Here is a 13,455-nt window from a genome sequence, read left to right on the forward strand (position 1 = left end):
TTGGCAATGTCTCGGGACCCCCGCCCTGCCCCCTCCCGCCCCCCAATATAAATTGACTGCTACAATAACCTTAATAATAGAGACAATACACCATTAATAAATACTGAAACCAGATATACATTAGGGAAGGTGTATGCATGTACTATATGTAAACTCTTCATTTCCTTTTTCCAGCCATTCAGTTGCAAACTTATTTTTTTGAAAATAATTTGGGGACCCCCCCAAAATAATTTGGCAACCCCCCGAGGGGTCGCGAGTCTCGCGACCCACGGGTTGAGAACCCCATGGTGTAGACCACTTCAGAAGTGACCATTACTATAGTAATGGTCATTATAAGATTTATAACACACGTACACAGAGGATTTTCATGTCCCGAGGATACTCAAACCACAAAGTATAACTTGGCACAATATGTTCCCCTTCCATGCTGCTCCCTTACATTGACAGACACTCCCCCCAGCCAGCAATAACACGTCGTCGTTCACTTCAAGTCAAGGCAAGAGCAGCAGAGGAGTTGCACAGTTCTGCACTCAACATCACTGAATACATGCAAAGGTAAATACGCCCCGATAATCGAAGTGAATATTGATGTAATTTGTGTTATGTGCGAGCTTTCATGGCACTAGTTCATGACAGAGCAGACGGGCGTGCTGGACGTGCTCAAGTGCTATTAGCTGCAATAGTTTGCTAATAGATAGTTAGTAATAGCTCTGAAGCTAGCTGTGTAGCCTGCGGCCATGCTACGTTTATAGATAGGTATGTGTGTCCACTGCTATACATAGTTCACGTTACACAAACCTTTCTCTGTGAAGTGTACCGCTGCCTTTACATCGAGCCGAAGTGCATATTTCTTGAAGAAGCTCGGTAGCTCTGACGTCAACCGTGTTCGAATTGTTTTGCTAGTCATTTTAGATTGTGCTCAGACTCTGTTTATATACAGTATATAACATTTGATTTAAACGCTTGCCTAAATTCGTAAGAGCAGGTACATCGATACTCACAGAAGCTGAGGTAAACACATATTTGTAGCTTTCTGTAATGCCTATTATTGTTATTATTAAACTGAATTAGCTCAACTTGTGTGGTTGCTTATCTTATATCTATATCTACTGTGCAGTGTGCAACAGTTACTTCTGCTATTTCCTGCAAATGCCAATGACCGTCATGTCTTGCCAGCAGGTGGAGAGCCTCTTTGTGTGGCTTTAAACTAAGCTCTTTAAGGTGATAGAGATCGAATACCCTTTATTTTAAGATGGGGGCGGTTGTCTCAAGGTGGAAGGTTTGTACACACATTTTTCTATTTGTTTTAATCCAGATGTGCTGCTGCATTAGTAACCCATGTTCAAATTGTCAAATATAAGTGCTGACTACAGTCATGTGGCATAAGAGCACCATCTTTTGTACAGTTAAAGACATTCTATATTTGGTGAATATATATGCATTTCAATTATTTAAACTTGTATCATGCTTTTGGAAGATGAATAATGTGCTGTTAACATGCTGAAATAGAGATGAACAATATTGTACAGAATAATCTCTGAATGTATGTCACACTTTGTATAAACTCCTGTTTCAGACTGGCATGTAGAAAGTAAACTAAAGTAGATAGGACAAATACTGGCAAGCTGACAGAGACACACGTGTTGCACATAACAACAAGCAGAGCTCTCACATTGCACTAGTCTGTGCTATTTCACACCAAATTATTGTGCAAACGAGTCTAGCCGCAATTTGCAACTCTAGAATTTTTTATAATGGGATGAATCTAGAGTTGCAATACCCTCCATTGACTCCCCACTCATTCAATTTGGTTTGTGATCGATTGGTCTTAAACAACGTTAAACTCACAAACATTGCAGCTGTAGTCCAAGCTTGAATTATCCTCTTTCAATCTGCCAAGCTTGTTTTGATGATTCTTTTTCTAAGTGTTGCAGTTTGGAAGCACTCGTTTGTGTTAACGGGTCGCGCTGCTGCCTCCTGCATTATGTGCAAATTCGAAACAGGTGGTACGCTGGGCCGTTCAGTGACTTTTGACGAGTGCTTCCAAACTCCAGCACTTAGAAAAATAATCACCTACAGAGGATGTCTTGACAGAAAGTAGCTCATAACATGTCTACGGGGGATTTTTATGAAACAACATCTAGAGTTGCAAATTGCAGCTAAAACAAGTCATGTACTGCACTCGATACAGAGGAACATAGGCAATGTTTGTAAACTCCATACAATTATTTTTTATAGCCCAGAACAAACACCTTTGTCTAATTTCACATTTTGATTATTTTACTTTAATTTCTAAATGTTTTTATCTTGCAGACCAAACCATCCACTGTGGAGGTTTTGGAAGGCATTGACAAGGTAGGTTTAACAAAAGCCCTCAGATTGTCATGTAGCATTTTTGTTTCTCTGACTGGTCTGCACAAATAGTACTGGTTGTGTAGTGTTGTCCATGATATGCAACTATATTACTCTAATGTGTCCTTTGTTTTCAATTTAAAAAGTATTTATTTATTTCATGAATTTGATGCTCAGCACTCACAGTTTCCCCAATGACTATTGAGAAAAGAATGTTTTTTTTTTATCCCACGATTTTGCAACGCATTTTTTTCACCCAGTGTCAATTATCTAATGTAATCCTGGGCACTACACTTCCTCTGCCAACCTGGGGAGGGCAGCGGACTGACCTCATGCTTCCTTCTATGTATGAGGAGTCCAAGCTGCTTCTTTTCACCTGACAGGGGGGAGTTTCCCCGGCCGGACGTAGCGCACGGAAGGAACACGTTATTCCGACCAGTTCCTTTCCCCTCCATTAGGCGTCCTGGCTGGCATGGGGGAGGTAGTTTAGAGACCAGGATTACTGCATGTTTTTTGTGAGGGTACCTACCTTAGGGCAGGGGTTCTCAACCTGGGGGACCACTCGGGGGGTTGCCAAATTATTATTTATTTATTTTGCAGCTTAATGGAATGGAAATGGAAATTTAGAGTTTACATAGTACACATAAACTTTCCTTAGGGGACACGGGGAGAACTAGCCCCGATACGTTCCCTCAGTCCCTACACTCATTCTGTAGCTCCGAGATGAGGTCACGAGGCGAAGCCCTCCCATTGCGTTTTCTTATTGTATCCAATAAGTGAAGGTCCGATAATGAGCTAAATTTAATTTAGGAACGGCCAAAAAAATCCAAGTTGCTGCAAGAAATGAGCGTTTAAATCGGTTGTTTAGTCAGTCTCTTCCATGTTTTTCAAGGAAGTTGTGCGTGTGCATGTCGACTGAACTGAAGTCAGTTGGAAAATCTAATTCCACATTAGACCAGGGGAGGTGCTAAAGCTTTTCAACTTCCTTGAAAAAGCAGCTGACTAAACAAGCGATTTAAATGCTCGTTTCATGCCGCAACTTGGATTTTCTTGGCCGTTCCTAAGTTAAATTTAGTTTAGCTCATAATCGGACCTTCACTTTTTGGAAACAATCTGCAGAAAAGGGTAAGCAGCGTAAGTTGTGGAAACCATGCGCCGTTTCTGAAACGCAATGGGAGGGCTTCGCCTCGTGACCTCATCTCGGAGCTACAGAATGAGCGTAGGGACTGAGGGAATATATCGGGGCTGGGGGAGAACATGCAAACAATGCAAACAGAAAAGACAATGGTATGGTCATTTGAAATTCAGTGACAATATTTTTGCCCTGAAGTATTGTAAGGAACATATCCCTAGTAGCTGATTTAGCACCTTTAGTTTATAGATGGCATTTTATGTAGACATAGACTGTATAGTGTATACTCATAGCTTCACTGCACAGATATTCTACTGTTAGACAGATGTTAGGTTCTTACCTTGCTTATGATACTTGATGACTATTGTATATTGTGTAATACCATGTATAATACTTGCTTACTGTAAATCGCTCTGGATTGAGAGCGGCTGCTAAATGCCGAAATTGTAGTTGGCAAGGACAGGTGTTTTAAATGAATCTTTACATGGTTAAAATGGAGTTTGGTTACAATGGGATTGTATAGGAAAGGAAAGTATAGTCTGTTGAAATTATATCAAATATCTAAATACTGAATCAAGCAACTTTAAACTGTCTGGGGTACAAAAGCAGATGTTAAAATGACCTCAAACATGTTTGAAAGTGAAATATCCCTTAAGTTGAATTAGTTTACCACAGTCCAGTATTGCTGGTGGAAATCATTTTGTACAGTCTGAATACTTTAATTCCCCCATCACACTGATGTTCTTTGTTTATACATATGAGAGTGTGAAGTTGGTTTATTGCACATATTCTAAAATGAAACTGGTGTTAAGGGATTAGGCCTAATTGAGGTTTGTTTGCTTTTTATTTTCTTGGGTAAACTATGCAAACTGATAGTGTGATGCAGCTGAGTTGAAGATCTGTTTAAACAAACCCTGGAGTGACAGCCACACATGCTACTGTATAATGACTTTGTCCACAGAGACTTGGTTCTGGTCTATTTGCAGACTATTTTTGGGATGGAGATAATTAGCCCACGTAACCAGTGGTGTTTCATTACCCCATTAACATAAGTTAAAGGAGTAGTGTGTCCTGAAAATGGTATCCATAGTAAATACTAGTGCATGCGTGCTATGGCTGAACTTAATGTTCACGACTGACCTAAGTCAAGCATGTTTAATGTCATCTTGACTAATCATGAATAGTATTTCCAGACAGCCTGAAAACAGCACCAAAGTAGTACGTAAATACGGACATTCCCAACCCCTTTACCATGGGTATCGTAAGAGTACATTTGCCCTACATGTTTTCCCAAAGTTTGGTTCATTACTTCATTTTTCTGTTTTAATGTTTGTTTTGGCAGGATATACAAATTCTGGAGGAATATGGGGACAAATATCAAAAGCAGTTGAAGAAATGGGTTGGGGGACTGCTTCTTTACTCGGTTCTTCTCTACCTAATCGCATGTGTAGTTGTGTATGTGTGGTACCTGCCTGAACAATCGATGGGGCGGCTTATAATCGCTCTTCCCTTTGTAATATTTCCATTATTGTAAGTATACAAGATAATTGATCAAATATTCATATGTAGTATGTTGTGGAAAAGCATTTTAAACTAAAAAAACAAAAAACTACTTGTGCCCTTTTAGAGTGTGGCTTCTTCGAAAGATGCTTATTGCACTTTTTTCACGGAGAACCGAGAAAAACAGTAAGTGTTTTATTTGCTGTTGATGCATACATTACTGTAATTTGTTTGATTTGAAAGTTGTCAAATCAAATGCAAACCTTTCTGTTTCAGATGAAAAATTAGAGGAACTGAAAGCACAAAAGCGGAAAATAGTAAGTTCATGCTGGAGCGTTTCTCCTACATCAGTGGTTGTCAACCTGTGGGTCGGGACCCCCAGGCACATGACTTTTGGGGGGTCCCCAGATGATATTAAATTGACAATGTAACTGCTAAGACCCTTTATATACAAAAATTGCATTAAAAGTAAAAGGATTACTGCATTATATGTAATCAACAAACTACTATAAAATCTGGTCAAACATTTGGCCAAATTCTCAAATAATATAAGAAAGACACACAAATTATAAATATAGCATATATACAGTAGCTGATCTACAAGCTCATAACGTGAGGCGTTGTGAACTTGTACATCGGCTATTTATCGGGGGGGGGGGGGGGCAGTTCAAATATGATTATTTTGGGGGGTTGCGGCCTAAAAGGGTTGAGAACCACTGTCCTACATCTTGATGATACGTCATAATTGAAGACATAGTTCATGAATTTTTGGTGACCTAAAATGTTACGTTTCTCTCGGTGGGTACGTTTACATGAGGTCTTTCAACCCCTCTTAATTCCGAATAGAAGTTAAATCCTATTAAACGTTGTCATGTAAACACCTACAAAAACGTAAATCCGAATGAAAATGCTCGATGCGATTTAAAAACCATTCCGATGTCACTGGCCGGATTATTCCGATGTTGAATGCGATTGGCCGAAAGTTGGACTCATGTATACACTGCTTCGGATGTAAATTCATTCTGGTCTTTCTGAGCATGCTCATTTCCAAGGCGCTCCAACTCCAAGGCGCTCATATCCAAGGCGCGCCGAGGAGTTTGCACATAGAGCGCGTTATTTCGTGCATTTTGCAGATCCGAAATAGCCTACACACAAAAAAAACGTGGAGCAGGCTGCAGCAGCAGTGGTGATGATGATCCCCCTGATCTGTGAGTGTTCAAAGATCCAACCGTCCCGAGTTGATGATCACTCTGATAATTTTCAAACATGTTTGATGGGCCTATAGGTTATATAGCCAGCCTATATGTATCTGGATGCTTCATGCTACTGTAGGCTAAGTGCATGGGGGACTCACAGAAAGACGGAGGAGAGAGAGGACGAAATTCCGTCAGTCCGCTGTTCAGTAATCTCTCTCACTCACACACACACACACACACACACACACACACACACAGTCCCAAGAATACGCTATTATCGCTATAATGTCCATCCTATCCCTTTAAACTTTTATAGGCTATAACTTGCCTATTCCAAGTTGCAACCAAAACGTCATGAAACATAACGGCTTTGCAGTTTAATTGGGACACGTTGTCAGCCTGTAGATCAGCGCTTACTTACACAATGTACGTGCATTGTGCAAAAACGAATCACAAATAAACCCAATAGCCTTGTGAGGCGCACAGCGAAAACTTGATAAATGCGATGTGTGTGTGTGTGTGTGTGTTCAACAGTCTCTCTCTCTCTCTCTCTCTCCTCTCAAAAATAACGAGCGACGCTTGATACAATAATAATCAGTGTGCGTGCCCTGGCCGTGCTGTAGTGTAGATAATAAAGTACAAATAAAAACGAGATGATCACCTTCCCAGCGGAGAAGGGGAGCCGCAGCGGGTGGGGAATAAAATACGGTAAACATATACGCCCGCCCCTATCCAAACAGCAGCCTCAAAGCTACTGCAGAATGAAATGATGGGATTTCAAAGTATCGTCTTTCACATAATGAATGAACTGCCTATATTTTATGTGTCCAACACGTGTCCATCACGTGAATTAACATGTATCATGTCTTATATCACATCTCCTTGTAAACGCTCATTCGGAATGACCATTTCCCATGTAAACACGCAGCAAAAAACATTACTTCGGATGTATTTTATTCGGAAGTATTTATTCGGAATGATCAGCCTGCATGTAACCGCGGCCATTGATACCTTGATCCCTGTGGTTTGGAATGGTACATCGCTAGTGTTGCTAAAAAACAAACAAAGCTATGTTCAAATACTCTAGTGATTGACAAAGTTGTTCCTAGAATGCCATAATAAATATTCCTCAAAAGCAGTATGAAGGGACTATGGATTGAAAAGACTAATGCATGGGAGGGAATGAAAGTGCAGAGTGCAGACAGGAAAATTGAAGAATAACCTGTGAATAAATTGTCCAATGAGCATGGAGGGGACAACTGTCTAATTTAATTCTGAAATGACCCAGAATTGTCCTGTGGAAAACAACATGACCATGAAGTCAATGAGAGAAACTTCATATTTATGTCAATAGACCTGATTGTAATTGCCGTAACTAGTTCAATTGGTGGTTGTAATCTTATTTATATAATCTTTGTGTAAATTGATGCATAATGGTCTTTATCTACAGTAAGTGAAGTTTTTCACTTCACACTTTTAAGTATTGTACTTGGCCTGTATGTTAACTGTTGTATTGATCTTTGAAATCATTCTGTATGCAGATAATAATTTGCTACTCTTAATAAATAATCTAATGACAATATAGACAGCTGTTGATCGGTACAGTGACTTAGCTCAGTAAACATTCTGCTAATGTCACTTTAATTAATAGCATTTAGTGCCAGAAAGAAATAAATCTGGAGAAATTGCTTGTCATCCAATGTCAAGTCTAATAGCTTTCAATAATTATGGCTGATGGATTTTCACACTCTCCATTATCGAAGTAGTGATTGCAATTATTCTTCATATTATATGTAAACAACTACAAATATTTGCTTTTTAATTGATGTGAAGATCCACGCACAAGATATCGCAGTCACCTTAACTTTTAATGCCATGATGGATGTTTTTGGCATATTTCAAGGGAAATTCCAACACTGAAATATTTCATCGTACCCAATGCTGCGTACAAATCACAGCATTGGGACGGTTGAATTTCTATCAATTTTGAAGAACTAGCTAGAAGCCTACTAAACAAAATATTGAAATGAACTGATTTCCATATTTGATTGTCTTTTGTTCAGACTGCTTTTTATTTTTTATCTCGCTTTGATTCATTTGTAAAGCTCGAAACTGGAGCATTGTGTACTAGATTAGGGCTAAAATGTCTGGACTGATGAGACAGTCCTGTGAGCTCATTTTACTCGATACAGCTCATTTGTACAAATAGAAAGAGAACCAGAGTGGCATTTCTCTTTTCTTTAAGTTTCAAAAAGACTTGTTACCCCAGATAATCAGCCAAATCAGATGCATGTTTTTGTGTTGCTGATCAGTTATACCGCCATTCATTATTCTAGCATTGATGTATTGTCCTCAATGTATCGATTGAGCAGTAAATAATGTCAATGGACTTACTGAAAGTAAGGCCTACACTGTTGGCACTAAGTAAATAATAGGTGGATAATAGTGGATTGTTTAATTCTGGTCATTGAAATTATCCTATGATAATCAGTTCTCTACTGAACCAGCTGAATAATTTATCCTTCTGATGTTAACATTTTTGTTGTTTTACAGCTTGAAGAAGTTATGGAGACTGAAACCTATAAAAATGCAAAAATGATTCTGGAAAGATTTGATACTGATTCCAAGAAAAATGTGAGTTACATAATGTACTATATAAATAGATCCATTTATTTACTATAATAATTGGGTTTGTGTAATAGCCACTCATCTAATTTATTTTGATTTATCACTTGAATTAAAAAACGAAGTCTTCTGTTTCTTATTCAAATTCAGGCATTTGACTCCACTCCAGTGGGCCCCCAAATGACTCCAAAACCAGGACAAGGTAACAATCCTATCCAAGACAACAAAATAATGTAAATGCCCTGTTTTGGCTCTGCAGCTTGCACTGTTTCCTCCTTTTTAGAACTCCGTCAGCGTAATATCGCTCCAAGGACCCCCGCAGCAGTGGTGAATCCTGCAAGCAGTGCTTCAGCCCGCCCCCCTCTCCCTTCAGGGGCCACCTACTCTGGACGACCCCCCCACTCCGCTCCAGGCGGACCCCCAGAGAGGGGACTGTCGGCTGTAGCTGCTCAGCAGAGCTTGATGAGGAGGCCCATGACCCCTGGCACACCTGTTCCAGGAGTCGGTGAGTTACCTGCACGCAGGGGGACCACTTCATAATGTGGTCGATTAAGGTGCGATTTACTCATCTCTGCCTCGTGTGTCCCCAGTTGTTCAAGGCTCTGTGGTATGGGTGGTTGTCAGCATTGGTGGGATATGTTATGGTTGTAATGGCCAATTGTTTACATTTTTGGTTGAAACAATTTTGATTAAAACGGTTAAACCTTTTTGTAAAAATGGTGCATCATTCATCTACAAAGTTAGGATGTACATTTAGGTCACTTTTTGTGTAGCCTAAAATGTGATAATTAATGTGTTCCCTGCAATCATTCTGTAAGATGAATAATTCGTTTATGCTTGTGATCTTGGGTTGATTTTAAATCCCTGCTTCCACTTTTGCTAGATTTGAAAAGTCAGCGGGCCAAATAGAAGTTATGTACTCTAAAGAATGATTGTTGTATGGTATCTGTGGTGCTTGGACAAATTAAATATTCAATATAAATTAATTCTGGACTATGAATACTCCATACGAGATGCAAATAAGTTCTAACGGTAAAGGAAAATGTGTTCCTAGAGGAAGCAGCATGCTGTAATTGCCATGTGGAATGCTGACTGTGAGGTATGCACGAAAGCAAGATTATGTTAACTGTGATTAATTAGCCAGCCCTGTGTTTGTTCTCTGGGCAATGGTGGTAGAATCTCACTAAATGTCTTTAATGCCAGGTAAAATTACCGTTGGCATCGAGCACAGCTCACAAATGGTTTATATGACTTGATGATATCAGTTGCTTATGGTGAAAATTGAAAGTGAAAAGCAATTTGATACAAAGAGTCACCACAGAGTTTCCATATGTTGGTAAATTAATAACCAGCGGGATACTGAGACTCTGCCAAGTCTCACAGAAATGACCAGTCATCTTCCTATGATTGCTCTTGATGTTAGATTATATTAATTACACCTCACCAACACAGCAGGGAATCTGCACGTGCTTTGCAAGTGATATCCAGTTTCAAGTCATTATGAAAAAGGGGGCAGGTTTTCTTACATTTATCATGGCTTATGCAGCTAACTTTGCCTAACCATTTTGCCTGGAGTTTCATCGAGCCTTGCCCAGTTTGTACTGATTTGTATTCAAGACAGTGGACTGTGCAACTAATAGGCATGGCTGTTGTACTTTAACAGGGATGCACCCCCCTGGCCCTCCCCTTGCCAGACCTGTGCTCCCTAGGGATAGAGGTGCTATGGACAGGGTCATGGAGTACCTTGTTGGAGATGGCCCTCAGAACAGGTACTGTAAAGCAACTCCTTAAATTACGCAACTGAATTTGACCAGTTTGTTACTAATAATAATTGTCCATTCCTTGATTTATGCCTTTCTATGTTCGCAAAAAATACAGAGCAGTAATATACGTACGCCCTACAAATGTATAAGATCCATATCTCAATAGGAATAAGTTTTGATTTGACACATTCCTTCCATGGAAATGAGAGGTTAATATGCTGATGAATGAGCCAGGATTATTAGTGGATTACTATTAATAGTGAGCACTGCTTGGACTGTGAGAAATGTCATCCTATATATCAACAGAATGATGTTTCAGTAATGTCGTTCCATGTATGCATACTCAACTAGATTGTTTTTCTTCCCCTCTTAGATATGCACTCATATGCCAGCAGTGCCTGTCCCATAACGGCATGGCATTAAAAGAGGAATTTGAATACGTTGGTAAGATTTAGAGAAACGCAACCCTCTTTGTCAGTCTCCATCAAACACTGTGCCTTCATTTACCCTCTAGCTTTTGGCAGCATAGTATATCATATGGCTCTTAAATGCCTTTGCCACTTCCGACCTCTGTAAGCAAAAAACACAAGATTGAATATGCAAACTAGTGCTGCATATCGATCCGATGTGTTAATACAGTGGTGGCTTTTTATTTTTAGAATATTATTGGTTTCATATTCATATTATTCTGTGCATATACGAGAATGATTCAGATTCAGATAAGCACCATGTTTTGTCTTATTTCAGCCTTCCGGTGTGCATATTGTTTTTTCCTGAACCCTGCAAGAAAGACAAGGCCTCAAGCCCCCAAATTCGCTGAGATCTCTGGTGATGGGAAAATGTCATCTGAAGCACCTTTACCATCTGGTCTTGATGTAGAAGATGATAACCAGGCTGTTCTAGGTAAGTCGCTGAGTACCCTACTTGGATAAGGAACAAAATGACTGGCCATCACAAAATGTACTGGCCATACTTAACCACTACTTAGTTGACCCCATACTTGGACCAGTTTATCTCTCTATAAAATATCTTTGCCGAAAATAAACAATCTACAGGCTCATAATTAATTCGCAACAAAACAATTTGTCTGTACTTTGAGTCCGGTTTACACACTACAGGGATGTTTCCCCATTAGCAATTTTAAGGTTAAAGTTAGGTCAGCAGTTATATGTTAAATGCATGTAAAACATAGAATGAATCTGTGATTTCTCAGGAATAAGCAAACTGGCTGAGTCTGACACTCACACTGAAGAAGTCTCCCAAGAGCCAGAGAGCCCAACTGAAGAAGGCAGCCCTGAATCCAATGAGGAAGCGACCCCAATGTCACCGGATCCCCCTATGTGCTCATCTGATGACGAGCACAATGTGTCTGACGAGAACAATGTGTCTAATGTGTCTGCCATGGAAGTAGAATAGAAAGAAATTTCAACATATTTTATCACAATTAATGCTGGAGTTCAATTTTTGTTTTTTGCTAAATTGTGGTACTGGTTAATCTATGCTAACGCTATTAGCTAGAATGGCACAATAACAAGCCAATAGGTAACCATATTCATCTTTTACAGCAAGTATTTCCTTTTCAGAATATGCTCTATATAGTTGTAGCAATAGTAATGATGAATTAATTACAAATGTATGGCACAATAACAAGCCAATAGGTAACCATATTCAACTTTTACAGCAAGTATTTCCTTTTCAGAGTATGCTTTATATAGTTGTAGCAATAGTAATGATGAATTTAATTGTAGCAATAGTAATGATGAATTAATTTCAAATCTATGGGGACTACAGAAGAAATTGTTAACAGCCAAAATGTTTTGTTGTCCCGTTTGTTTACATGCCAAGCCCATTTTTCTAGCAGAAATGGAGACATGTGTCAACTTCATGTTCAAAAGATTTCTTGTCTTACTGTTTTGTTGATATAGGAAAACCCTTATTCCAAGATGTCAGTTTTTCTGATTTCTTGACTGAATGTATAGTATTATTATATCCATGTCGTATGTACTGTAGGTGTGTACAAAAAACAGGCTGTCTAATGGGAAATTTATATTTTTATTTATATGGGAATTATATGTATAGATATTTTCTATAATGATGTGCCTTTCATGACAGTATTGAATAAGAGGGTGTACTCACAAGCACAATGGTTCGAATAACATGTTTACACAGTCATGGTACCATTACAGGAATGCAGACTTGTATTTATTGCTGAAAGGGGGGGAAAGAGAAGAACTTAGTTTACACCTGCCCTGAGTGCCTTTTGTAACGTAAGGCAATGATCACATGCAACATTTTGAGTGTATGGGAATTGTGATTACATTGGATAATTATTTATTTTCTGTTATAACTTGGTGCAGGAATTTGTGTCAACACGATGCTGATACAATGTTGCCTCCCAGCTGTAAATGTTTCTATTTATGGTTTTAGCCTCGACTCCACTTTTGCCTCCACTACTTCAGAATATTGCCTGTGTACCATTGCCTTTATATTTTCATATACTGTATTTTAATAAATGATATGATCAACGTGTGAGAATGCCAATGTTATTTCAATGAAATTAAATACAACTTTTGAAAAAGCTCTCTTTTGGGTCACAGATTTATTTATGGGATTCCTGATTATCGATAAATATTTCAAATTGATATCCATTGTGTATACATAGTAATTCATTTAGCATACCATATCAGCACAAAAATCGATGAAGCTAGAGAGTCAATACATTGCTGAAATTACCTGTATGTGTGTTATAGGCTGTTATTGCAAACTGCAACCCTGCCCCCACTACCCTGTACCTCACCGTGGGACATTTAAAAAGAGCATGTTAAAACAGTCCATTTTCATTAGCAGGGCAATTTTAGCTTGTGATCATTTTATTTTAGCTCATTGA

At 39.0% G+C, this 13,455-nt stretch overlaps 1 protein-coding gene across 5 annotated transcripts; it reads left to right on the forward strand.

The window, feature by feature from the left end:
- The first annotated feature begins 434 nt into the window (after positions 1 to 434).
- lnpa (limb and neural patterns a) lies at positions 435 to 12,448 on the forward strand. Of its 5 annotated transcripts, none has more exons than XM_079518475.1 (13): positions 435 to 555; positions 1,177 to 1,279; positions 2,314 to 2,355; positions 4,827 to 5,014; positions 5,112 to 5,170; positions 5,261 to 5,301; positions 8,734 to 8,814; positions 8,956 to 9,007; positions 9,089 to 9,310; positions 10,469 to 10,574; positions 10,942 to 11,012; positions 11,316 to 11,471; positions 11,782 to 12,448. In XM_079518475.1, exons 2-13 carry the CDS (start codon positions 1,253 to 1,255, stop codon positions 11,982 to 11,984), a joined length of 1,248 nt encoding a protein of 415 aa, XP_079374601.1. In that variant the 5' UTR covers positions 435 to 555; positions 1,177 to 1,252; the 3' UTR covers positions 11,985 to 12,448. The 5 variants fall into 5 exon arrangements, with proteins under 5 accessions (XP_079374601.1, XP_079374602.1, XP_079374603.1 ...); XM_079518476.1 differs by having other exon boundaries at positions 1,180 to 1,279; XM_079518477.1 differs by lacking the exon at positions 435 to 555 and adding an exon at positions 635 to 756.
- Positions 12,449 to 13,455: the final 1,007 nt, after the last annotated feature.

Source organism: Electrona antarctica (assembly GCF_951216825.1).
Source record: "Electrona antarctica genome assembly, chromosome: 13".
NCBI lineage: Eukaryota > Metazoa > Chordata > Actinopteri > Myctophiformes > Myctophidae > Electrona > Electrona antarctica.